Source organism: Prenolepis imparis, unplaced genomic scaffold (assembly GCF_030444845.1).
Source record: "Prenolepis imparis isolate NDT839.2.m4 unplaced genomic scaffold, iyPreImpa1.0 SCAF_5, whole genome shotgun sequence".
Lineage (NCBI taxonomy): Eukaryota > Metazoa > Arthropoda > Insecta > Hymenoptera > Formicidae > Prenolepis > Prenolepis imparis.
Genome location: NW_028141163.1, coordinates 19,045,208 through 19,071,954, shown reverse-complemented (window position 1 = coordinate 19,071,954; position 26,747 = coordinate 19,045,208). Strand labels below are relative to the sequence as shown.

The following is a 26,747-nucleotide window of genomic DNA, read 5'->3' as shown; positions in this document are numbered from 1 at the left end:
AGTACATGTTCAACGATATTTTATGATAAAAATACCTATGTTCTCTTTCTACAATCGCTACATTGTTCAAGTTAAGTTATTGTCGTTGTATAATTAAATCTTCCATCATTAATATATTATTAGTACATGAATATATAATGTATATTACAAAAATCATTTGCGTAACAATTTTACATAAAAAGTTTAAATTTAAAATATAATTTAAAAGTTCCTTATATACAATATTTTAATCTCAAAAAATTTAATTTTAGAATTCAAAATGTAAATAATTAAATTATATAATTGCTAATTGTTATAAAAATAATAACTATGATTATTACACATGTATGTGTACGTATATACATATATATGTACACGCCATTCTGTAATTAATAATGTATAATTATTATTAGTAGTAATTATACGGATAAACAATTATGTAATTTAATTTATAATTATTATTAATTATTATTTCATATATTGTGTAATAAATTAATTATTGTTATAATTACATTGTTTTTCTGAGTTACTTTATACAATAAAATACATTAATTACAATACAATTATCATTAAATTGTGATCAATAAAATACAATTATATTTATATATTAATGCAAATATATATCTTTATATTTTAACATTAGAAAGAATAAGATATTTATAAAAGCAGTTTTAATTTAAAAATCATAAGATAAACGGTTAAAAAGTATATATACTATAAAAACTTGCGATCATGTTTGTATTTTTTTCTAACTCGTAGAAGAATCGTGAGAAGTGTCATTTGCTGCAACTAAATCTCGCAATTTGCCTATCGTCAAGGCATAGATTTCTTGGAATGATAATATGATATCATATTCTTTTTCAAGAATTTGTTTTATCTCCGTATAACCCAACGAATCAATGCCCAGTTTGTCTAAACTATCATTGAGATTCTTCGACTGAATGTTTTCAATACCGAGAATATTAGCAAACATTTGAATAAAATCAACTTTACTGCCGTTATTCGTGGATTTGTGTTTCTTTGCTACCAACGTAGACGATAGTATCGGATACGGTTGTTGAAGAAAAATATCCATAGTTGCGAGGCAGCTGCTCATAGCTTGCGGTATAAAATCGTTTAAAGCGATATTAGTATTTTTCATATCTGTAAAAATAATAGTATAATGATATCGCGAAAAGCGATTATTATTGACTTCGGCGAGATTTGAAGAGATATACAATATTTATATATTTATATTTTTATAAATATTAATTTGTTATCTTTCCTTTAATAATATAACCTTTAATTATTTTATAATTATTTTAGACAAAACTAATTGTTTTTCTCGTATCCTTATCCTCGCGTATCTTTATCCTTTATTGTATTTATATCTTTCTTATATTGAAAAATTATTTCCTTAATAATAAAACCATAAAGAGTATAAATATCTTTTTGAGGAGTCGTGCAAAATCTACATTGAGAGACAATTCTTATAAAATAGAATAGGGGAAAATTTTTGAATGAATTTGATAAGAATAAAAAAAATAAGAAAAAATTTAAAAATTACAGAATCTCATGGAAAAGAAAAGACAGATAAGACTTGCCCATAAATAAGTCGACGTCTCCGATAGGACTCCACTGAATAGCGAGACCAGGCAAACCAGCAGCATGTCTCTGCTCCATCATTCTCTCCATCGCCGAATTTGCAAAACCATAATTAGATTGACCCGCATTGCCGCGGCCGCATGACGCGGACGAAAACACGACAAAATGGTCTAATGACGGACAGGATCTTCTCGATGTCGCATCCAAATTTTTTGTACCATTGACTTTTGGCAATATTACCCTCTCGAAGTTGGCCACGTCCAGGTTTTTGAATAGAGCGTCGCGCATCACGGCCGCTAGATTAAATATACCGCCTACCGGAGCCAATCGGTTACACTCTTCGATTAAACGTTCAGTTCCCAATGATGTCGTGATGTCTGCCGTAGAGATGACTATTTGGGTGCCGCTTTCATGCCAACGTCGCACACGCGACTCTTGATAACCGGTACGTATACCAGTACGAGACACCAGTATAATAAATCTGGCACCGCGGGCGATCATCCAATTGGTCAATTCCAAGCCGAATCTACCGAGACCACCAATCAAAACGTATGACTTTTCTGGATTCATGTAGGTACGTGGAACGGCCAATGTCATCCTCGGTATAGGTAGGACGCGCTTCTGTAATTCCTCATCCCGAATTCTGAACAGTACCTTGCCGATGTGTTTGCCCGTCATCATATATCTGAATCCTTGTTCGAGATTTTGGTCCGCAAATATAATTGTCGGCAGCGGACGCACCGCGCCGTTCTTGATTCCTTCCAAGACGAGTCTAACTGTTTTTTGCTTGTCTGCGTAGTTTTGGTACAGTGCCTCCAACAATATACTATGGAAGGTAATGTTTTTTAAGAATATTGACATATCTACGTGATTGCCATTCATTATATCGTATTTCCCTATCTCGAGAAAGCGACCGTTTATAGTGAGGCATCGTAAGCTGGCATGCAGTTTTTCCTCCGCTAATGAGTTCAACACCACGTCGACCCCACGTCCTTGGGTCTCATCGAGGATCAACTGCTCGAAACTAGTATCTCGGGAATTGCCGATGTGCCTATCGATCAATTGCGGAAAAGTCCTTTTAAGATACAGCCGCTTCTCCAACGTGCCGACGGTGGTGAAGACCATGCAGCCGGCATGCAACGAAATGGCGATAGCTGCTTGGCCAACTGCACCCGCACCGGCATGAATTAACACGGTCTCGCCCGATTTTATTCGACCCCGTACAAACAGAGCGTAGTAACTGATCACGTAAGCGACCGGTATTGTAGCCGCTTGCGCTAACGTCCATTTGTCAGGTACCTTCCAGAGAAAATCGGAGTCAGACAGCACAGTAGTCGCCAATGCTCTGCCACTTACTATACCCATGATTCTACAGCCATTTACATCTCTTCCGGAATACTCAATGCCTAATACACAGTCCTCCATAGGCATCTCTTGCAATGGGATTTCATTTACTGATATTTTATCGGTTGCAAGCATTATATCTCTGTTGTTAATACAAAATTTAATTAATCACAATTATCATTATATTATTAACTGAACGAACGAACGACGCTTGTCAAAACTTACTTGAAGTTTAACGAAGCATAATACACACTGCATAATGTTTTTTGATATTTGGTCTGACAGTATGTTAACGGACTTTGAATCCATTCCAGGCTGCTCAAGTCTCCCTTTGTTAATGTATTCACGTAGGCATGCTCAACTTGAACGTTGGCATGCCAATCTAATTGCAAGTGCCGATAACTGCCCCACTGACCTCTCTTTAACACATTAGCCATTAATCCCTTATCCAATTGTTCCGCGTAAAACTGCGCGTATAAATCGAATTTAGGAGTGTTACTATCCTGAATAAATATATAACGCACGTTTGTAATCTCGCGCTGAATGCAGGTCATCAATCCAACTAAACCTGCAAATGAAAAATGATGATATGCCTGACAATTTGTTGATAAATATTCGGGCAAAGTTAAGAGAAAAAAGATTATTATTAAATGCTTATATTTAAAAATTGTAAACAAAGATATAAGTTTTCTATTTTTATAATAGAATGAATTATTATATTCAAATACGTGTAAATACAGAGTGAATCAATATCTTGGTTCACTTGATATCTCCGTTATTTTTAAAGATACAAAAGTTTTATTATTACAAAATTTGTGTACTGTATCAAGAGAGAGCTAATACTCTAATAATAATTCTTCTGTGGGTGGAGTCATTTTGAAATTTCGAGGTTATTATGACTCTTTGTCAAATAAAACCACAATTAATTTTCTTAAATAAATCTCGTAATATTTCTCGTAATATTTAGCGTAAAAAATTGTTAGAGTGGAATAATAAAAAAATGAATGGTTTACGAGATATTTTGTTTTTTTAATACATTTTGACAAAAAAATATAAAATATCTTCTAATATACTTATTTTTTGATAAAATTACCTCAATAATTTTTTTCTTCGAATAATGGGATAAATTAATTATTGGGATATATTAAATATATAAAAAAAAACATAATTATCTTTAAAAAGTATGCAGTTGCACATTGTAAACTGGAAATTTTTTTTAATCACAAGAATCTGCTTTGTGGTTATATTTATTAAAGTAATGAGATGACTTTGAAATCTCAGAAATGCCTCCATCCAAAGTAAAATTATTACTACCATATTATGACTTTCTTGCTGCCGTCCAACTTTTGTAATTACAATATTTTTGTACCTCTAAAAATAACAGAAATAATCCAGGTGGACAGAGTTATTGGTTTACACTATGTATACATATATATATATATATATATATATGTAATATACACACTACTGCACAAAAGTATTTATATTATATATTACCCACCTAGGTAATTTATGTTTAAATGACTATAAATAAATAAAAAACATTTATTTATAATAATTTGACATTTTTTACACCAAATGATACGAGAAATTCAAATTTTGATTTCTGTGTTCGTTTTAGTTTTTTATGACAATTTTACAAAACCTCGAAGTCTTCTTATTAATTTTTCTGAAATTTCTGTGAATATTTTCTGCCACTCTTGTTGTAGTATGTGGGACAAAACATTTTCATGCCATAGTAACTCTATAAGATACAAACTGGATGATTCGCGCGCGCGCGCGTGTGTGTGTGTGTGTGTGTGCGTGTAAGTAATTTGTATATGTAACTTTTTATAATTTTACCAAGTGATTCTTCGTCTTGTGACACAAAAAGCATATCTTGACTTTCGCTATCAAGTTTCTTTAATGCTGCTTTTGCATTCTCCAACCATGAGAGATCTTTCCCTGTGATTTGTATTACAATCGATTCTCTCCTTTTTCTTCGTTTTTTCAACAAAATATAATTTCTTCCAGAAGAGTCTATTTGTTTTCCGACCAACATCATATCCGCTTCTTTCAATGCTGTTTTCAAGTCGACTCGTTCAACAGTCTCTTCCAGAAGAATAAAACAATCTGGTCTTAAGGTATCAGTCAGGTTTTTGAGAACTATGCAAGATTGAACATCTGCTGCTATGATAAGATGCACATTTTGAGCTAAAAATGCATCGTTACACGTCACAATATTAAGATTCACGTTCACTTCATTGAAATATTTTGTATATTTTTTCGCTGAACTAACCGCTATCTGTAAGTCAATCTGAAGCAAACAATATACACACGCAGTTAGAACCGTATACGCAACAAACTTTTATGGATAATAAGAAATTGCTTTAAAAATTTGCATAATATAGGATTGACATCTACAAATTACAGGAATTTCTATCACGACTACTTGTTCCAGACATTTCTTCATTTTCTGAAGATACAATATCAATAAAAATTTTGCGATTAGTACTTACCGTGCAGAAGGGTTCACTATATAAAATATCATGTACAAGTGGCATCAAAAGGTTCTCAGCGGTTCGATTGCCCGCAACTTCTACGATTTTGATTCTCGATGTCATTACGTTTTCGCATACTATTTGCAATAACACAGTGAGCGCATGTATCTTTCCTCTTATTGGATCTTCCAGAATCAAGTACGGATTTTCGTAGGGCACAAAATCGTAACGTTCGTATTTGGGCCTGATTTGAATTTGTTGTCGTTGAGGTGCCGTAGGCTTTATACCTCTAATTTCGATACCACCCGATTTGAGGATATCGATATTTTTGTAGTAATATACCGGCAATCCACAATGCTTTGGTAATTCATCCACCAATTGTTTGTGAAAAACAGGATCAATTACGATATATCGGATCCTCGATATATACACCAATCTTCTGTCGCTAGATAATTCTTTAAATTGAATCATACTATCTATGTACGAGGTCCATTCGTTAAACCAGTATAGTTCACCTACGGTGTTGTCGCAATTGCAGGACTTTATCCCTTTGAAAATATCGTTATATTCATATCCGCGCAGCCTCAGTTCCTTATAAACGTCCTCGGCATTCAACGATAATAAGAGCTCCTTATTGACGAGCGATATCGGTGGCAGGTTTAGGTTCTCTTTTTCGATAGCTTTGGCTACGCGGATGTTTCCACTGACAACGACCTCACCGGACTCGCAGATCTCGAAATCACCCGTTCCTTCAATGATGTTTACGGAAAATTTGATGGTTATTTTCTCCGATATAAAGGTAGCACGTTGAAACCATATGTTTTCGAAGATTACCGGTAATTGCTCGAAATTGGTGTCACGTAATTTGGCGAAAGTTTTCCAAGTTATCATTATAAGACCGGCACCAGGAAAGATAAGTTTTCCGTCAACTTTGTGTCCAGCTAGAAATGCGTCTGTCTCTCTTGTTAGATTTATTTCCACAACGCGCTCCTTCGACCATTCTGCTGACCTGAACTTGAAATTAGGCACCTCCCACGTAATGGAATGGTCCCATTTAATTAAAGGTCCGATCATCGGTGTTCCGCGACCAATAGGAAAACTGACCGGCGGATATAGTTTAGAGATATCGGGTAGCGCCCCAGCATTATACAGTTTTCCCACATTACACAGCAGGAAGACCAGATTGTTTGAATGATTCCGCTTTTGAAGACTGACATTGGTCACCATCGGTGGTAGCGATCTGCGCAGAATCGTTTGCAGCAGACAATGCGGTGAGATCTCTATGGTTATCGCGTTCTCCGGGATATGCGCGATTGCTTCCCAGAAGAGTACGGGTGACAACATATTATTCACGTGATAATCAGTTGAGTTGAATTGAGCGAGCGAATTTTTCCACGCGGCCTCAGGCACCGAACTGGAGATCCATCTGTGAGATCTTTGTTTCGGTTTTGTTATGATCATGTCGAGTAAAGCGCGAAACTTGGATTCGGCCGGGGCAACGTATTTGCTGTGGAAGGCAATACCGGAGCATTTGATCATCTTGGTAAAAATATCTTTGCTCTTAAGCTCCTCTACAAACTTGTTTAGAGCTATAGATGGGCCGGAAATGGTGACCGAATGTGCAGAATTGTGACAGGCTAGAATGATATCGTGCGGACATATCTTTGTGGCTTCTTCCCAACTCAAATCAATTGCCGCCATAGCACCTGCTTCCAAGTTGGAATCTACAATCGCCTTGCCTCTATAGTAAGCTGCCAAGATGGTTTGCTCCAATGTAAATGCACCGTCGGCGTAGGAACAGCCTAATTCACCGACAGAGTGTCCAATTATACCATCTGGTTGTATGCCTATTGATATCATCATATCGACCAGAGCGATCTGGATGGCCACAATTGACACGAAAGCAATTATCACGTTCTCGAACATCTCGTCAGTGCCATTCATGATGATATTCAATAGGTCGAAGTTTTGGTTCTTCAAGACATCCGCACATCGTCGCAAACTGCGCTGACAAATTTCGATGTTAAATAATTCGCGACCCATGCCCGGCCATTGAGAACCCATACCGGAAAATAGAAACCAAATGGGACGTTTTTCATCATAATTAGCCTCGGCGATTTCGCGCGTATCGTCATGAGCAAGTATTTCGTAACCGCGAATGTTGTGTCCCGATATATTGTCGCTGTGTACAGCATGTAATAGACAGAGAAACTCGTTATCCTGTCGATGCTCTTTTGCCTTATCCAGTAACACATATATAGCATCTTTCGTGCGCCCCGATACCATAACCAGTTTCGGCATCAGCGATTTGACAGTATTTCGTACTGATGACACCTTTGCCTTTGGGTTACTGCGTAGAATGACGTGCGAATTAGTTCCACCAAAGCCGAACGAATTGATGCCCACAAGACCGCCGTTCCAATGTGTGGCTTTATCTATCACATGCATACGTCCTTCGTTTAGCGCAGGAATCATCGGATTTGGAATAGCGAAGTGTAAATTTGCGGGGATCACACCAGTTTCCATCGCAATCAGCACCTTGATGATCGAGCACATTCCGCTAGCGGCTTCTGAGTGTCCCATATTTGATTTGACCGAGCCGATCAGCAATGGTGTTTTCCGGTCTTTGCAGAGCAGTCTATCAATGGCAGCGAGCTCTTCTGGATCACCCGTCTTGGTACCGGTACCATGCGCTTCCATGTAAACAATGTTTCTGGGATCGAGACTCACTTTGCTGTACACCTCATGCAACATTTGGTACTGTTTGTCTCTATTCGGAGACGTAATACTTTCAGGCTTATAACCATCCGCGTTTATTATCGTATTTATCACTGTGGCGTATACTCTGCGCGCATCAGTCGCCTTCTGCAGATATATTGCGACCACTGCTTCGGCTCTCACGTAACCATCAGCCGTGATATCGAATGATTTACACTTGCCATCGTTGGACATTATATTTAATCGATGAAGTTGAATTGAACCCGCTGGATCGAGCATAAGATTTAATGCGCCAACAATCGCGCTGTCGCATTCGCCGGTACGTATCGCGAGGACTGCTTGATGCAAAGCAGTCAAGGACGAGGAGCAGGCTGTGTCTACCACGTAACTGGGACCGTTCCAATCAAAAGCGTAAGAAATTCTGTTGGCGCACATTGTTCTGAAACATCCAAGCGCTGCATATCCTGCAAGCAGTAGATGAGTATTTATGATTTACTTAGTCTTAGGAAATATCACACGTAGCTAAAAATTTTAAAGTAATATTTACTAATAATAATCTGGTGTTTGCATTAATAATAATATCCCAAGTAGCACATGAAGCTTTAAAACGTCTGCGATAACGTTGTCGTAGCTTAAACTGCAGCATTTTTGTCTACCACAGCTACTGCCACAACGTCATTGTGACGTTTTGACAAAGTCGTAGCAGCAAAAATGGGACAACATTTTTAGGCTTTGAAAATGATGTCACAGCCATATGGTTGCACAGCTATTTTGCTGTAAAGACGTTGTCATAGCCACATTACGGCAGTCGGAGTAAAGATATAAAAATAACGGATATAATTAATAAATGGATAATGTTTTTCATATGGTAAATTAATATTCAATAAAAGTTTAATTTTAATTTTAAAATTATGTAAAAAGATTGAAAAGAATATTTAAAAAATTTTTTTACTTTAACTGGGATTAAACTTCTGACAACCCGAAACCTTCGCTTCAAAAACTTAGTTAAACTTAGATAAAAAGAAAGATTAATTAATCATTGCAAATTATTACAATTTATAACTTACATATAAGTATACTAGAGCGGACGCAAATTCATAAGTACAGTGATTACAGAACTACATACAAATCCTTAAGTAATAATTTTAGAGCCGCATAAATGAACGCATTAGGTCCGCTGACCATCGCTGATATATGCTAAATTTAACATAAAACTGATAGTCATGTTACTCCTTGCCTTTCTTAATAATTGTCATGATATCTTTACAATCATTAATACAGCTAAAATAGCTGTGGCTAAATTTTTGCTTTTTATTATTGCTATCACAACAAATTCATAGCAATTAATGCAGCTAAAATCGCTGTGGCTAGTTTTGGTTTTTTTATTGCTGTCACAACGACTTTACAGCTTTTTATACAGCTAAAATAGCTGTGGCTACATTTTGGCTTTTCTGATCGCTGTCACAGCGACTTTACAGCTATTAATACAATTAAAATAGCTGTGGCTACATTTTGGCTTTTCTGATCGCTGTCACAGCGACTTTACAGCTGTTAATACAGCTAAAATAGCTTTGGCTACATTTTGGCTTTTCTGATCGCTGTCACAGCGACTTTACAGCTATTAATACAGCTAAAATAGCTGTGGCTGTATTTTGACTTTTTTATTAACTATCACAGCGCTTTTGCAGTTAAAAATCCAGCAAAATAGCATTTGCTGCCAAATAGATGTAATTAAGGCTGGCAGGGCGTTATACCAGCTACATTTTTGCTGTCGCAGCGAATATAGCCAGACTGTGTTACTTGGGATATAGAGTATACTATTTTATTAAATACTCGAATTTCTCTGAAACTAAATAAGATACGAAAATGCAGTTCATATAGTATAATATATATGATTCCGAGAGAGAATGTGTTTATATGAAAAATGTTTTTATTTAAAAAATTTGTCTCTACATAGAGACTCCAAAGTCATATGAAAGTAATCATCATTTTCTTAAATCATAGCGTAAATATGCATATTAGGGATTTCTCCGATTTCAATGATCTTGACATATTATGATTAATGATTTTTTATGTATTTTTTTAACATAAATAATATACCAACTAATAAAGATAAGCCTTATTCGGTCATAGCTGGATTAATTGATTAATCAATTTAATATCATGATATTACTATTCTTGTTTATCATATAACTGTGTTTCAAGACCGAAATATTTATCCGACGCGCAGTTCGATGAACTTGAAAACAATAGTATGTAAAATCACACAATAAATATTAGCACAAAGATCCAGCTATGACCAAATAAGGCTTGTCTTTATTAGTTGGTGTATTATTTATGTTAAAAACAATAAATAAAAATTGAAAAAAACACCCTTTTTTATTTTTTTAAATGATCTTTTATTCATTTTTCTACTGCGTTCTTAGTTTACTTTGTTTTAGCAGTTATAAACACAGTCTACAGTAACTACTGAGATTGAAATTTGAATTGTTTTAATTGATTTTGATGAAAATAAGTCAAATTTATTAAGAAAAAAACACATTCCCCGTATTTAAATGGGAAAATTTCAAGGCGAATGTGGAACCATTAAATCTATTGGAGTTGGCATTTTAGGGTAATTATTATCTCCCCACTAGCTACCTTTTTAGCTGGAATGCGGGCAAAAATAAAAACTTTTTTTCTTTTTTTGAAACACCCTAATATATATATATATATATATATATATATATATATATATATATACAAGATGTCCCATTTTAAATGCCGCAGGCAAATATCTTAAAAAGTATGAAAGAATGGAAAAAAATGTTTTCGACAAAAGTTTTGATTCGAAGGGGGCATAAGATGGTACATTGATGTGATCTTGGATAATTATTTGAAAGTCATATGAAAATCTCTTTCAGTTTCTTAAATGGAAACCCCTATTTTTCAATGCGTATTCTTGTAACTTATCTTAACAGTTTTTCAAAACACTACAATAAAGTTTTTCCTGTTAAGTATTTTTCGAGATATGAGGCTTGAAATATACAGTATTTTGACATAAAATACAAAATATCTTGTAAACATTCAGTTCTCAGTAATCTTACCTTAATGCATCTTTTATGCACAAAATATTAAGACCAATCAATTGGTGTAAAAAAATTGCATAATTTTTTTAAGGAAATATATGTTGCAAATTTTTTAAAAAATAACTCTGCATTTTCTTTATACCAATTGATTCGTCTAACTATATTATACATAAAAGTATTAAGGTAAGATTAACGAAAACTGAATTTTTTAAAAGATATTTTGTATTTTATGTCAAAATATTGGTAAACATCAAGCATTATAATTTGAAAAGCACTGAATAAAAAACTACTTTTTTATAATGTTTTGAAAAGCTCTCGAGATAAGCTACAAGAATATGCATTAAAATATAAGGGTTTCCATTTAAAAAATTGAAAATAATCTTCATAAGACTTTTAAATAATCACCCAAGGTTATATTAATGGTATCATCTTATGTACCCCTTCGAATCAAACAACTTTTGTCTGAAACGTTTTTCCTTATCTTTCACATTTTTCGAGATATTTGCCTGCGGCATTTAAAATGGGACGCCATGTAGATATATGTATATATATTATATTATTAATTTTTAATAATATTTAATATTAATTTTAATTTAATACATCTTAATATTTAATCTTAATATTTAATCTTAATATTTATTTTAATTTTTATCTATTGTATATCATACTATTTCTATATCTTGTGTTTCAACATAAAGAATTTATGATTTTAACGTATCTGATATCGTACATTTATTTTTACATTGAATACACTTATAAATTGATTTTACTATTTTTTGGATAATTTTTTACAATATTATTTTATTAATCAAAAATTTTCACAGAAAATTTTTAAAATATACAAACCGTTCGCATCTCTCTTCCAAAAAATGTTTGCATCCGAGGAGGAAACACCGATAAATACACCGGTACGTGATCCTTTCAAAGTGGAAGGATTAACGCCAGCATCAATTAACGCCTCATATGTCACTTCTAGCAAAATGCGAAGTTGCGGATCCATTACGCGTGCTTGTTTCGGATGTATTCTAAAAAAAGAGGCATCGAAACTGCCAATATCCTTGATTTTGCCGAATCTGGATGGCACTCCGTTGATACCAGTTGGCCAACGGCGTTCGTCCTCAGTAACCATGTCCATTCCTTTCATTAAATTCTCCTTAAACTCTTCAATGTTTGAGGATTCAGGCAAACGCCCTGGAAAAATGTCGATGCATTACTTTAACGAAATTAATTAATTGTGAAATCGGCATAATTACCTGAAATGCCCGTGATAACGATATCGCCTTCAAAATAAGCAGGCATGTTGTTGTTTGTGTAATTAACTTCGAGTTTTCTCTATCTGATATTTCTATCTGCAAAGACAAAATCAACTAATACTTTTACAGGGTATCCCAGACCATCCGTGTCACCCATTTAATAACTAGGAAAGTGATTATTTTGTAATAGAAACAATATATTTATTTTATTAATTGGGTACGCTCTATCGAATGGTGAAATTTTCAACTTGCGTTTTCGGCCGGAAATGGGCGATTAAGACTGGAAGTGATTTTTTAAAAATAAAATATGGTATTTTTTATTACAGACTCGGATTTTATGTGAAAAAAACATGAAACTTTTGTATCAAACATTTTTTTCGAAAAATGTTGTCTATTACTTTTAAATGACTTTTAAAAACATTTTGTGTATTTATGATTCTATTATATAATTCGGTTCACCTCCAATATGTCATATATGTATAGTCATTACTGTTTAGACGTCGACGTGAAATAATTGCGTAATTGTTCTATGTTAATGTGTTTCTCGTTACAAGATGACATTGCACTGCGTAGTAGATAAGTTTCGAATAATTAATTAATTTTATGACATTTGTTCATTTAAATATAGAACATCGATCGTTAGAGACATTGTTATCAGTTTAATCTGTCGCTGTGGGGCTGAAATCTAGGCTGAGATCTTTGGATGCATACCTCCCGATTTTTCAACCAGGATGCTACATTCGAACGGGATGCTTGTCCTTCTGAGATCAAAGCTCGAGATATTGAGTTTTTGAACAACATGATATATGTATATATTACGATACCGCCTTCTTTTTAATCAGTTGACTTTGATTCTTTGCGCTTATATTTTATTATAGGTATTATTTATACCTTTACTTCATTGTTCCTTTTTTTATTAATGACAACAATTTTGTAATTATTTATAATTTGCGCTAAAGATGATTCAAAGAAGGAATCGAAACGTTATAAATTTAAATTTATATACACAATAAGCAATTTCCCTTGCGTCCCAATTATTGCGCTTATACTCTTATAGCCATTTTTACCTTTTAATTTTATTTTATATAATTAAAATTATATTACAATTAAATTTTAATTATTTTATATTTAATATAATTATTTAATTATTTTATATAATTCAATCATTTTTTTTCTTCGCATTAACATTTCTCGAATATACGAAAACTTATTAGTAGATGTAAGACTTTTATTATACATATAATGAAAAACTGAACATAGAGCACCAAACATATCTATAATATAGTTGCGTCTATTTATCTACTTCTTCTATTATCCTACTATTGACATAGACAGAATTGTCTATTTATGTTACACATAGAGAGATTAATGAATAAATTTCTCATGCAGAAAATTAAAATTAAAATTATATTAAATTAAATAAAAATATAAATTTAACGATACTTACAAAAAATACATAATTAAAATCTAAATATAGACTCAAAATTAGAGAACTTTATCTTACAAAAGAATAACAAAAATTTCTCCTACGATATTTTGCCTAAATGTCTATGACGAATTACATCAAAAGGGCCGAAAATTTTTCTTTTTGTAATATGATTATTATCGAATTATATATGCTACTCTCAAATAGTATCGTGCGCATTAGAGCGTTTTATTTGCTTGTTCATTTCTTTGATAATCTTTGAAAAACCCAAAATCTATAACTAATATTCCACTTCCTTGAAGAGGCCGGTTTTTGGCTCTCTCTGAATTTTATTTTAAAATATCAGAAACGTTTCATTATTGTAAGAACTATTAAAATTAGGTGATTTTAGGCTAAACGGACGTGTTTTGAAGTCTGTAACCAATTAATATCATTTTTATCATCAACGTTCTTGTACTATCTACACATAATTTCCTTACATTTGTGTGTGTTGTGTTACATTTTGGTATGTAAAATAACAAACATGTTCTTTGGTATTAGCATTCTTTTTGCACAATTTTTTCAAAATAAATTGTTTATTTATCTTTTGATTACTGTGAATATTTATTTGAGATGGTAATATCGTTATATAAAGATAATTATATAAAAAAGTAACAAGAAAATATAGCTTAACGAAATATATAATCGAAAAATTGCCGTTTAAATCACGGACTTATATATGAGGATAGTGCACATGAAGTTTATAGCTGACTACAAAATGACGCCGGCCACTTTTTTCAATTTCGGAACAGTATTTACTAAAAAACATAAAATATTTATTATTTTACACACCAAAATGTAACACAACACACACAAATATAAGGAAATGATGTGTAGACGGTACAAGAACGTTGATGGTAAAAATGGTATTAATTGGTATTACAAGCTTCAAAACACGTCCATTTAGCCTAAAATCACCTGATTTCAATAGTTCTTACAAAAATGAAACGTTTCTGATATTTTAATGCAGGCGTATAATTATTAGTTTAATATGTACATATGTATCGCGTGATTATTATTGCCGATAGCGATTTAGCGTTTCACCTTCGATTGTCATGTATTCGGTTAGTATGTATATTCGGTTATTTCGTGTTTACGTGACGATAGAAATTCGACCGAAAACGATAGATGTGAACGTTCGTATAAAAAATCACAGGACGAATTGCTTGTCGCTTAGCGATTGGCTGGATATGGTAAGGAAGGGATAAATTTTGGGGAATAGTATAAATATCGGCGTTTTTGGGTCGACGACTCTCTCTCTCTTTTACGAAGAATAAGATATCTCTCGTCGTGGCGATAAGAAGAATCGAGGAATCTCACAGCGAGGACTATAGCAGGATAGACAAGGATTGAGACCGAGCGACAGGAGCATAACGGCATTCTCGATATAATTACATTTCGCAATAAATAAACATACTCTCCTATTATTTAACGTTTACTCGCTCACTCAATTATTTTGTGTCTCGTCCTCTACACGGCATTTCCGTATACATTTACACATTCCTTGAAAAAACAATTCTACTACATTAAAATGAAATTCAGAGGGGGCCAAAACCCGGCCTTATGGACCCTCCCCCTTTATGAAGATATATATGTCATTGTCAAACTTTTTCCAAAATACACAAAGCATAGACTTATACGAAAGATTGAACATTCTTATGCGACAGCTGATGATAAGAATGAAGAAATATGCAAAGTAAGATATTTTCTTCGTCATACAATGCTGAAAAATGGATAATATATGTCAAAGAAGTGAGTGAGAATGAAAAAAAATAAGCTTCTCCACTTTTCTTTTCCCCATCAACTGCACAATCGGACGAGAAAAATATCTTTATTGTTTTTCAAATATCTTAATTTCTCTTATTTTGTTTTTAAGTCTCCAAAGAAAACGCTAAGTCTATGAGACAAAAAGATTCTATTGTCTTTGGAATTAACTAAATAAGTCAGTCAGAAAACGTGAACTGATCGAGCACGATATGTCGACTTTCATAAATAGTCCTTATAAATAATCCCACTACAGAAACTTGCTCAAAGAATTGATTTTAAGTTATTGTCAAAACCAATCTATTGTTAGATAGTTGTAAATCCAAAGATCAGACATGCGAACCTACCATCATACATGTAAAATGGCGAAGGCGCGAGTCAGACAGAACAATATAGAGAATCATTAAGATAGTACTTCACGAGTTAATTAATATTATCCCAATAAAATAAAAGTACAAGTAATATAGTACGTGAGAATAAAATTTAACATCTGTGACATTTTCTTAAATCTAAACGTCAAAGGAACATCAACTTTTAATACTTCTATTAATTTAATTAATATAAGCTTGGTGCTAATTTTTTTAAAAAATATATGAGAGATTTTGACATAATACTTAATATATGTTAAAAAGGATTATCATGATTACATTTGATTACCACTTGATTAACTTACTTGAACGGGTGTAACGTTTACGCTTTGACTTCGAAAAAAAAACTTTGACCGACTGCCCGTTCATGTGAGAAGCCCCTGGTTATATACGAGTTTTGTTCTCCCACTCCGTTGACTGTAAAGATTCAAATGGCAATAACTCGGTAAGAAATTATAGATCATGTTCAATTATTCAATATTAACGTTCAACTGTTTGCTTAGGTTTCTAAATTTTAAGTATTTTTCTGCCTGGCGTCGAGTTCTCTCGTAATGGTTGTCTCACAATTTTTCATTCTGAATCTATATCTAATTTGTCCCCTTTTGCAATGAAAAACGCACAATTTGCTTAAATCGGGGAAAAAAGAGGATAACAATATTATATTAATGATATTATACATACGTTTTATTATTACATATTGTAGCCGCGCTGATTTTCCACGACTACACTAAAATTATTTATTTATTTGCCGGAACGAAGGACTGGACAATAAATTCGGAGTCCCGTTGATAACAGAAATAAATGATTGAAAAAAGTAATTTCGGACTCTTGGACGCTGCTCGATATAACGCGAGTTTTATAAGTACGTAAAGCAATAACTGCGCGACGGAATTACATTGCGATGCTAGCGAGAGCGGTTTTGGCGGGATCCTGCTCCAAAAGCAGGACGATAACAAGAGGCGTCCGATTTCATTTTGGAGCCAGCGGACGACACCGACGGAATCCAAATATCACAGCTTCGAGCTCGAATGCCTTGCGGCAGTATATGCGTTAAAGCGTTTTCATGTGTATCTCGCCGGACGCAAATTTAGAATTATAACTGACTGCGATAGTTTTCGTCTTACATTGGGCAAAAAAGATGTGGATCCTCGAATTTCCGCGTCGGGCTCTGTTCTTACAGAACTACGATTATGAAATTGTTCACCGTCCGGGCAAACGAATGGCCCACGTCGATGCTCTTAGCCGCTGTCACAGCGTACTCGTGTTGGAGGGAAGTACATTCGAGCGTACTCTGTCAATCTGTCAAGACCGAGACGATGAAATTATTAAGATTCGCGACGAATTAGAGAAAGGTGATGTAAAACATTATGAACTGCGTGATGGACTAGTGTATAGAAAAGACAAAAATAAAAAATTATTGTTTTATGTTCCACGTTCGATGGAGGCTAACGTGATTCGAACTTGTCACGACGACCTTGGTCACTTAGGAATCGATAAGGCGATTATATAATAGCATAGTGAGAGTGTATTGGTTTCCGCAAATGCGCGATAAGGTACGAGAATATATATGCGATTGCCTTAAGTGCGTTGAATTCTCCCCGTCGAGCGGTAGAGCGGAGGGATGCTTACATAATATACCGAAAGAAAATTTGCCTTATGCGAAAATTCACGTGGACCACCTGGGTCCTCTGGAAAAAACCGGTAAAGGTTACCGTCACCTGTTTGTTGTCATCGACGCGTTCACCAAATTCATCCGGCTCTATCCATATAAGTCGACAACGACGGAGGAATTGATAAAATATATTTGCGAATATTTCCGCGCGTATAGCAAACCGAAGCGCTTAATTTCGAATAGAGGGACGTGTTTCACGTCCGACGTATTTAAAAGATATTTAGAATCCGGAGCTATAGAGCACGTGTTAATCGCAGTGGGCACGCCGAGAGCGAACGGACAGGTGGAAAGATTCAACAAAATAATAACTCCGATGTTGGCAAAGTTGAGCGAGACACCTTGTAGGTGGGACCGTGCGTTGGAACAAGTAGAATATTCATTGAATAATACCGTTTGTCGGGCGACCGGCGATACTCCTGCTCGATTATTGTTCGGCGTTGAGCAGCGGGGTAGTTCGAACGATCTATTGCGCGATCTAATTAATTTAAACGATTGTTCCGAGCGCGATCTTAATCTATTGCGAGACAAAGCTCAGACGAGCATAAGCGAAGCGCAGCGTAAAAACGAAATACAATATAATTTGCGGCAAAAACCGGCGCGTGAATATAATGTCGGTGGTTACGAGGAGATACGTAATATAGAAACTACGCCCGGGATAAATAAAAAGCTAATACCTAAATTCAAAGGCCCTTATGTAGTAAAAAAGGTTTTAGACCACAATCGTTATGTTGTTACCGATATCGAGGGCTTCCAGCTGAAACAACGACCGTATACTAGCATACTTGCGCCAGATCAGATGCGTCCGTACATACATTGTATAATCGATAATTAGATTATTTACTTTATAACGCGATTCTTTATTTAAGAGTGGAATCAAGACTTTTTTTTCTGTATTTTATTGTTTGACCGAGACGGTCAAAATGTCAGAATGGCCGAACTGTAGGCGTATAATTATTAGTATTTAATATGTACATATGTATCGCGTGATTATTATTTCCGATAGCGACTTAGCGTTTCACCTTCGATTGTCATGTAAGCCTGTAACCAATTAATCATTTTTATCATCAACGTTCTTGTACTATCTACACATAATTTCCTTACATTTGTGTGTGTTGTGTTACATTTTGGTATGTAAAATAACAAACATGTTCTTTGGTATTAGCATTCTTTTTGCACAATTTTTTCAAAATAAATTGTTTATTTATCTTTTGATTACTGTGAATATTTATTTGAGATGGTAATATCGTTATATAAAGATAATTATATAAAAAAGTAACAAGAAAATATAGCTTAACGAAATATATAATCGAAAAATTGCCGTTTAAATCACGGACTTATATATGAGGATAGTGCACATGAAGTTTATAGCTGACTACAAAATGACGCCGGCCACTTTTTTCAATTTCGGAACAGTATTTACTAAAAAACATAAAATATTTATTATTTTACACACCAAAATGTAACACAACACACACAAATATAAGGAAATGATGTGTAGACGGTACAAGAACGTTGATGGTAAAAATGGTATTAATTGGTATTACAAGCTTCAAAACACGTCCATTTAGCCTAAAATCACCTGATTTCAATAGTTCTTACAAAAATGAAACGTTTCTGATATTTTAATGCAGGCGTATAATTATTAGTTTAATATGTACATATGTATCGCGTGATTATTATTGCCGATAGCGATTTAGCGTTTCACCTTCGATTGTCATGTATTCGGTTAGTATGTATATTCGGTTATTTCGTGTTTACGTGACGATAGAAATTCGACCGAAAACGATAGATGTGAACGTTCGTATAAAAAATCACAGGACGAATTGCTTGTCGCTTAGCGATTGGCTGGATATGGTAAGGAAGGGATAAATTTTGGGGAATAGTATAAATATCGGCGTTTTTGGGTCGACGACTCTCTCTCTCTTTTACGAAGAATAAGATATCTCTCGTCGTGGCGATAAGAAGAATCGAGGAATCTCACAGCGAGGACTATAGCAGGATAGACAAGGATTGAGACCGAGCGACAGGAGCATAACGGCATTCTCGATATAATTACATTTCGCAATAAATAAACATACTCTCCTATTATTTAACGTTTACTCGCTCACTCAATTATTTTGTGTCTCGTCCTCTACACGGCATTTCCGTATACATTTACACATTCCTTGAAAAAACAATTCTACTACATTAAAATGAAATTCAGAGGGGGCCAAAACCCGGCCTTATGGACCCTCCCCCTTTATGAAGATATATATGTCATTGTCAAACTTTTTCCAAAATACACAAAGCATAGACTTATACGAAAGATTGAACATTCTTATGCGACAGCTGATGATAAGAATGAAGAAATATGCAAAGTAAGATATTTTCTTCGTCATACAATGCTGAAAAATGGATAATATATGTCAAAGAAGTGAGTGAGAATGAAAAAAAATAAGCTTCTCCACTTTTCTTTTCCCCATCAACTGCACAATCGGACGAGAAAAATATCTTTATTGTTTTTCAAATATCTTAATTTCTCTTATTTTGTTTTTAAGTCTCCAAAGAAAACGCTAAGTCTATGAGACAAAAAGATTCTATTGTCTTTGGAATTAACTAACTAAGTCAGTCAGAAAACGTGAACTGATCGAGCACGATATGTCGACTTTCATAAATAGTCCTTATAAATAATCCCACTACAGAAACTTGCTCAAAGAATTGATTTTAAGTTATTGTCAAAACCAATCTATTGTTATATATGTAAGCGACAATTCGAATTACTAAATAACTCAGTTAAGGCAGTTAACCTCACTTAAGGAGTTTGAATAATATTTATTGAAGTAAACTTGATCGTGTGGCCGGACAGCTAAATTCAAAATCAAACAAACACCGTCTCCAAGACGACAAATGCACACACCACACTTCACATGTATCGCTCACACCTTCATATCACTCGTAGCAAACCTAAGCATACCCGCCAATTTCTCACAATTCGGCCTTTCCTGACAATTTGTCCGGCCTCGGACACAGTAATACAAACACAATTCTAAGAATATAACGAACGAATACAATTAAACTCTGCTTATCAACTAAACAATTTCATCATGCCAAGGTCTAATATTACATGCTTCCCATGTTCCTTCGTATGGGCGACGCGATGTTTGGGAATTTTCCACGTCTTTAACTATATATCTATCATTCCGAAGGACTTTGAATATTTCGTATGGTCCTTTAAATTCGGGAATGAGTTTCTTTGGCGCTCCTAGAGTATTATCAAAATTACGAATTCCTACGTAATCGCCCTCTTTGTACTTGCGCGGTTCTTTTCTACTCTTATCAAAATAACGTTGATTATACTCCTGACTTTTGAAAATATTTCGGGTGGCCTTTTCTCGTATTGCTTCAAGATCTTGAGTTTCAGATGTATCTTTTTCTTCGAAATTCTCCTTAATTCCGTCAATGTTCGGGCCTCGCTGATTTACTCCAAACAATAAATGACTTGGCGTTTCTCCTGTGGATTTGTTTATAGTATTGTTGATCGCGAACTCTGCTTCTGCTAATACTTTATACCAATATTTTCCGATTTTATTATCTACTATTTTGGCAATAAGCGGACCTAACACACGGTTAATACGCTCTACTTGCCCATTCGCTTTCGGAGATTCTGTAGCTATTAATACATGTCGAATATTATTTTCTTTAAGAAATTCTTTGAATTCACTTGAAGTAAAGCTAGTTCCTCTATCGCTCGCTATCATATGAGGATGACTATAATTCATGAAATGCTGTTTTAAACATTCGATGGATTCCTTAGAAGTTGTAGTCTTAGTAGCGTATAATTTTGTATATTTCGTGAACGCATCTACAACTACTAAAATATGTTGTTTGATTAAATGTTTTCTATCTAAAGGTCCTATGTGGTCGATATGAAATGTCTGAAACGGTATATTGCCTTTAGGAATATAGTGTAAAAAATCTTCAGACCTGCCTGTAGATGGAAAAAAAGCAATACATTTCAAACAATTTCTAATATGATTTTTAATCTTAACACGCATTTGCGGAAACCAATAAGTTTTATCGATTGTACCACATGTTTTTCCTGAACCAAAATGTCCCATTTCATCGTGATATTTTCGCAATACATGACCTTCCATTTTTTCTGGCACGTAAAATCTTAATTTGCCATCCTTCTTTCTATACACGAGTCCATTTCGCATCTCGTACTGTTTATCTTCAGATTTCTCAAGCTTTCCGCGTAATTCTCGAATTTTCAAATCACGGTTTTGACTTAATGCTAGCTCTAATTCAAGAAGGTTATCCTCAATTACCAAGATGTTAGTCGCTCGGCTTAAAGCATCTACATGTTGCATTTTTGAACCGGCTCTATGCTTTAGAACGTAATCATATTGCATAAGCTCGACTGCCCACCTTTCAATTCGTGGACACACGTCTTTCTTATCTAAAGTCATTTTTAAAGACGCGCAATCTGTAACGATTTTAAATTTAATTCCATGTAAATAGATGCGAAATTGACGTAATGCATAAACAACTGCGAGCGTTTCTAATTCGAAACTATGATAACGGCTTTCAGTATCAGTTGACCTTTTTGAAAAATACGAGACTGGATGAAATTTTATGTCCGCTTTCTTTTGCATAAGGGCGGCACCAAAACCATGCGAACTAGCATCTGTGTGGAGCTCCGTTTCATCATGAGGGCTGAATATACTAAGTACAGGTGCCTCCTGCAGCTTTTGTTTAAGTATTCGAAATGCCTTTAATTGTTCTTCCCCGAACTTGAATTTCACATTTTTACGAAGCAATTCATGAAGTGGCTTTGCAAGTACAAAGAAACCCTCAATGAATTTTCGGAAATACGAAGCCATGCCGAGGAAATATTGCAAGCTTTTTAAGTTTTGTGGAACTGGATATCTCTCAACTGTTTCAATTCCTGACTTATTCGGCTGTACTCCGTTCTCAGAGATACGATAACCTAAGAATTCAATCTCTGAACATAAAAATTTACATTTATCGATTCGGAGCTCCAACAGATTACTTACTAAACACTTAAAGAATTGCTTTAGGACCTTAAAATGATGCTCTAAAGTAGTGGTTGCAACCAATACATCGTCCATATATACGACAATATCTCCCGTTTTAATTAATTCTGCTAACGCTTCGTTTACAAATTTTTGAAATCTTGCGATGGTCCTACTTTGAGTCCGAAAGGCATTTGTCGATATTCAAAAATTCCGTACGGCGTCGTAAATGCAGTATACTTTATCGATTCGTCAGCAACTTGAATATGAAAAAATCCGTCTTTCAAGTCAAAGATACTAAAATATTTATTATCTCTTAACACATCGATTTGGTCTTCTATTACCGGAAGAGGATAATTATCGCGACGTAGGACTTTATTTAACACACGATAATCGACACAAAGTCGAAGCTCTCCATTTTTTTTCTTAACCAAAATTATAGGAGAAACAAATTCGGACTTACTAAGCTGAATTATTTTTCTCTCTAGAAGATCGTCTAATATTTTTCTCAACTTTTCTTTTTCCGAAAATGAGACTCGACGCGGATTAAAATGGAATGGATTTTCGTTCGTAAGACTTAATTTTAATTCCATATCCACTTTCGGATCGTTAGGTCTTTCGGACTCAATATATTCCGACTTAAATAGTTCTCGCAAATTAAACTGTATTTCATGTGGTACTTCAGGATTAATATGTAAAGAATCTAATATTGTATCGCGCGGATTGTCTATTTCTACATATAAAAGTTCATCTATCGCTTGAACTTCCGGTTTTCTCAGACTCAAACCAAATTTCTTCAAAACGTCACGACCCAATACTATCGGGCTTACCATAGTCGTATCCGGAACGACTAATATTGACATATTATTCTTTGTTTCATTTGTTATAGCCCGAACTATAACCAGTAATTATTAGGAATAAGAATATTATAAAACATTTTTACTTATAAACGAGCGCTCTAGCCAAGCGCTCGTCGAACGAAAACGCTAACGCAGCGAAACACGCACGAAGCACGGAAATCGCGAGCTGCAAGCGAAGGCCAGGGACTTCGACCTGCTTCGCTTGCATTTATGCATTTAGACCAAAAACGCGTGAATATTATTAACCAATCGGGGACTTGTTTCCAAGGGCCTCGCCCGTTGAAAATCAAAGAACAAAAGAAGATATAAGACGGAGAGCCCGCCCGCGAAGGCAGTTTCGAATAAAACTCCTAAACATCAAGACGGAGTCGCTAATAAGAATCCGGAACATCAGGACGAGACTCACTAATAAAAATCTGAATCATTAAGAAGAATTACTAATAAACGCTCGCTAGCCAAATCTCGAATGTTACGCGAATATTTAATTAAAGAAATAACGAGAAATAAAATGAAACCAAATTTAATCAGAAATAAAAGTGTATTTTAAGAGAAAGAAAAGAGTACAACACTCCTAACTTCCTACGAAGTCCTGCACGACCCGAGGATCCTCATCCTTAATTCGGCGCAACCCCAGTGCCTTGTTCGAGGCACACAACACATTATCGATAGTAATTTAAATGTATATAACCGATTATCTGTAACAGCGACTTATTAATTCCATGATAATTTCCCGGGTGCAAATTAAACGATTCTACTGCTTTATTAAACGCAAAACTTCTTTAATAAAACTGATTTTACTACCCGTATTCATTAATGTATTCAATCGATGATTTATGATTATACTCTTATGATTTATACCGGAACGACTTATCTCGTAATCGACGTCTCTAAAAAACGTTTCTTCCTCCTCAGCAAATCTTGAGACGGAGCAAACTTGATTCTCCTCCTCCTCGTTGACAACTGCAACCTCCGATGATGGCGTAGTCCTCGTTGGACAATCCTTAAATATGTGGCCCATCTCGCCGCACTTAAAACACGAGCCCTTCTCGCGCTTAGGTTGTCGGCAGTCAGCAGCAATATGTCCCGGTTTGCTGCAGTTATAACATCGAAGATTTTTGGATTTTCCTTCTTCGTAGTCTGCTTCTCTTCTTTCTTCTCAAAATCCTTTTGTGAATCAGCTGATTTTGCGTCTTGTTTACCTGTCGATCGAAAATCTCGCTTAATATTATTTTTCACCGACATTCGCAATGACACCTTCTCAAAAGCTCGTAACATATCTTCCGTCCTCTGAAATTCTTTCATTCTTGCTAAATCTTGTAGATTGTCGCTCGGAATGCCATCGATCAAATAATCGACCATTTCTTCTTCGTCGATAGGAACGTCTTTCGCTAAAATTATTTTATCAACTGGCGAATTTGTTGCTCCCATTTTTTAAATGTCTCTGTGCTTCCGTCGAAAAATCCTACCAATTCCAGCATGGCAGAGATGTTTTCTATTCTACGTGTCGCTGTCACCTCGGCTACTAGCGGTGTGGTTCGTCTCAGCTGCTTGTTCTCACGTCTAGCAATTTCCAGCTCTCTTCTTAAAAGTTCGTTTTCCCGACGCTCGAACTCAAGTTGCATATCACGATATTGATGCACTAATTCTTCATTATTTAAGCGGTTACTATTTTCTGAACAACTTCTATCTTCTCTCGAACACTCTATCATCGTTCTTTCTTCCTCACCGTAATCATCTTCTTCGTCTGCAGTCACTGTTATCTCCTCGTCCGACAAATCCTTACCTGAGGTAGTCCTTGAGTCTTCAGTACAGACGATACAATCTATCCATTTACCACTTGGATCGTTGCTATCCAAATGAGCAATGAGGTCTACCTTGTTTCCGGAAATTGACAAACCTCGCCTTCGTATTTCGGCCTTAAGTTGAGCTACTGAAAACTTCTTCGGATCCATTGCGATTCAGTTTTCGTTCCTCTGCCGGTCGTCTTTCAAAATTAATTTATTTTCTCACGTTCTATCCCACTTCTGATTTTTGTAAGCGACAACGCGAATTACTAAATAACTCAGTCTTAAGGAGTTTAAATAATATTTATTGAACTAAACTTGATCGTGTGGCCGGACAGCTAAATTCAAAACCAAACAAACACCGTCTCCAAGACGACAAATACACACACCACACTTCACATGTATCGCTCATACCTTCATATCACTCGTAGCAAACCTGAGCATACCCGCCAATTTCTCACATATAGTTGTAAATCCAAAGGTCAGACATGCGAACATACCATCATACATGTAAAATGGCGAAGGCGCGAGTCAGACAGAACAATATAGAGAATCATTAAGATAGTACTTCACGAGTTAATTAATATTATCCCAATAAAATAAAAGTACAAGTAATATAGTGCGCGAGAATAAAATTTAAAATCTGTGACATTTTCTTAAATCTAAACGTCAAAGGAACATCAACTTTTAATACTTCTATTAATTTAATTAATAAATTTAATGCTAATTTTTTAAAAAAATATATGAAAGATTTTGACATAATACTTAATATATGTTAAAAAGGATTATCATGATTACATTTGATTACCACTTGATTAACTTACTTGAACGGGTGTAACGTTTACGCTTTGACTTCGAAAAAAAAAAACTTTGACCGACTGCCCGTTCATGTGAAAAGCCCCTGGTTATATACGAGTTTTGTTCTCCCACTCCATTGACTGTAAAGGTTCAAATGGCAATAACTCGGCAAGAAATTATAGATCATGTTCAATTGTTCAATATTAATGTTCAATTGTTTGTGTTACGTCTAAACTCAAGGAAGGAAGAGTCGAAAGGAAGGACGTAACTAAATTTATCTTCGAACGACGGCAGACTATCCGTCTGTTCGACCCGAACGACGTGCCTAGGCCCAAATTGGTCAACGACCGCAAGGGTCGCTCTTACTCTATTTAAAGGGCCGTTCGCTCGGTGGTCCCTTTTCGGCAAGAGAATTTAATCTCTTTTGCGCAGGATGGGACCTTGTGCGATCTTGGATTACGGGAATGAGTGGGAACGGGTTTGCTAATAAATAGAAATCATTTAAGTTGAAATTTATAAATTTATTTTTAATATCGCAACGAAAGAAATTCTATACATAATAATATAATAGACAGACTTAGTTGCTAATGAAAGT

The 26,747-nt window shown here is 34.9% G+C and overlaps 1 protein-coding gene across 2 annotated transcripts; it reads right to left on the bottom strand.

Moving 5' to 3' along the window:
- Positions 1-508: 508 nt before the first annotated feature.
- Positions 509-26,223, bottom strand: LOC145936113 (fatty acid synthase-like). Of its 2 annotated transcripts, none has more exons than XM_083038009.1 (8): positions 26,179-26,223; positions 12,427-12,522; positions 12,020-12,364; positions 5,406-8,569; positions 4,750-5,203; positions 3,133-3,475; positions 1,563-3,049; positions 509-1,122 (listed from the first exon to the last, which is right to left on the bottom strand). In XM_083038009.1, the coding sequence occupies exons 2-8, from the start codon at positions 12,470-12,472 to the stop codon at positions 728-730; spliced, it is 6,234 nt and encodes a 2,077-aa protein (XP_082894135.1). In that variant the 5' UTR covers positions 12,473-12,522; positions 26,179-26,223; the 3' UTR covers positions 509-727. The 2 variants fall into 2 exon arrangements, with proteins under 2 accessions (XP_082894135.1, XP_082894134.1); XM_083038008.1 differs by lacking the exon at positions 26,179-26,223 and adding an exon at positions 16,329-16,377.
- Positions 26,224-26,747: the final 524 nt, after the last annotated feature.

Excerpts from the sequence above, each read along its gene's own strand:
- LOC145936113 (XM_083038009.1), bottom strand. The coding sequence starts at position 12,472 with ATGCCTGCTTATTTTGAAGGCGATATCGTTATCACGGGCATTTCAG. Across the intron at positions 8,570-12,019 it reads TTGGAAGAGAGATGCGAACG|GATATGCAGCGCTTGGATGT; the intron begins GTTTGTATATTT and ends TACTGCTTGCAG. Across the intron at positions 5,204-5,405 it reads ATAGTGAACCCTTCTGCACG|ATTGACTTACAGATAGCGGT; the intron begins GTAAGTACTAAT and ends TGTTTGCTTCAG.